General features: G+C 44.7%; 1 protein-coding gene across 4 annotated transcripts in view; it reads left to right on the plus strand.

Annotated features, from left to right (window-relative positions):
- The first annotated feature begins 834 nt into the window (after window positions 1–834).
- The window catches only part of LOC109918375 (F-box only protein 6-like), a 17179-nt gene continuing 16437 nt past the window's right edge, over window positions 835–1576 (plus strand). Inside the window, exon 1 of one of the 4 annotated variants that reach the window (XM_048615053.1) lies at window positions 835–1151. In XM_048615053.1, the coding sequence (XP_048471010.1) occupies window positions 1045–1151 (107 nt within the window). In that variant the 5' untranslated portion in view covers window positions 835–1044. Of the gene's footprint in view, window positions 1152–1452; window positions 1560–1576 lie in introns of those variants that run through there. The other 3 variants (XM_048615055.1, XM_048615057.1, XM_048615056.1) reach the window with 3 other exon arrangements.

The raw sequence follows: 1576 nt of genomic DNA on the forward strand, positions 1-1576 counted from the left end.
CTGTGGTGGTCAGTCACTGAGCATATTCACAAAAGGCTGCCAATGTAATTTAAAAAGAACACATCAATGTTTATTACTCACAAAAGGGGGAAAAATCAAAGCTACAAATATAAATTCAAGACAATCTGGAAAGTGCTTAGCTGTAGTGATTGGAATTAGGTGGATCTTATTGAGTATGAGATCCCTGATTGGGATTGTTAATCTGGGCCAATCCGGGAGCCCTGCCTGACAGATATAAAGAAGGGATTCAGAATCTCCTCACCAACTCCCTACATCCAGTGTACTGTAGAATTGTAAATAAAGGTGACTTGGTAATGGGATACTGGCCTCTGTGCAATTATCTCATTGTCATAAACAGCAAGAAGAAAGACTCAAACTCTTTTCCCAGCAATATCTAGTACAGACACTCAACCCCAGTGAAGTATCACTCTTACCTTCACTTTTCCACTCTCAACTGCTGAGGTAGTATCCTCTCGCGCCACAGCGGTAGTGACCCTAACCCTGGACCAGGAGGCTTGCGTTCAAGTCCCACCTCCTCAAGGCGGGTATAATAACATCTCTGAACAGGTTGGTTAGGACAGTTGTCAGCTGATGAGATTGCAAAATATTTGCTTTCAGTGAATTTCTGCGCATTACAGACATGATTCTCTTCCTTAATGTCAAATTACTCAGACAGAGGCTTACTCACTGAACTGAAAATGTTTGTCTTCTGACTTCTCTTTTAGTGGATTGTAAGAGCTCCTTATGTAATGTGATCCTACAGAAAACAGGCCTGCTGCCTTTGCTGTACTTTAAAGTAATCTAATTCTTTCCAACAGGCCTTTGTACGTGCTGTATATCCCATGTAACATAATCTTACAGAAACTGGCCTGTTTTTTTGTGCTGCAAATTATATGCAACTTAATCGTATGACCTGAATTAATGTTTGCAATGGTCCATTACGACTGGAAAGCTGGACATTTCTTGGGGGAAGAGCTTTGAATCCAGAGGGAACTGACCAGTGAAGGAGGACCTGCATTTATGTAGCGCAAAGATGCGCAGCCAATGAAATACTTTCCAGCAGGTCACCGCTGCTGCGGAATAGCTGACGCTAAGGACAGCGAGCAGCGCAAGAAATGTGAGTGGTACAAAGTGATGGCAACACACAGCAGGTAGAAGTTATAAACAAGAAAATTGTTATTTCTTTTTATGGGGAGGGTGTGGGCAGAGAGTGAGCCTGCTCCCTTTCCCAATAGTAGGTGGCATAATAAATATTAATAATAATAAAAGAAACGTATTTGGGTGAAATGTGTTCTGAAGCGTTGAGATGTTTGTTGTTTTGGTATTTACTGTGAGGTTTTAAAAGATGTGACTCCCTCCGCTGGGTTTGTGTGAACTGTTTTGCTCACAGTCGGGTTGTTGTTGTATTGTTTATGGCCGGGGGTGGGGGGGGTGGTTTGGAGGGTAGGGGACAGTAACAGTGACAGGAGCACCCCCCACTCCCCCTCCGGGACAGAGACAGCGAACCGCCCGCTTCAAGGAGCAACCTCCCGGACCCCGGGGCTCAGCGGCAGCGGGGGGTAAGGAGCGGGGACAG

Source organism: Rhincodon typus, chromosome 31 (genome assembly GCF_021869965.1).
Source record: "Rhincodon typus isolate 14 chromosome 31, sRhiTyp1.1, whole genome shotgun sequence".
Classification (NCBI taxonomy): domain Eukaryota; kingdom Metazoa; phylum Chordata; class Chondrichthyes; order Orectolobiformes; family Rhincodontidae; genus Rhincodon; species Rhincodon typus.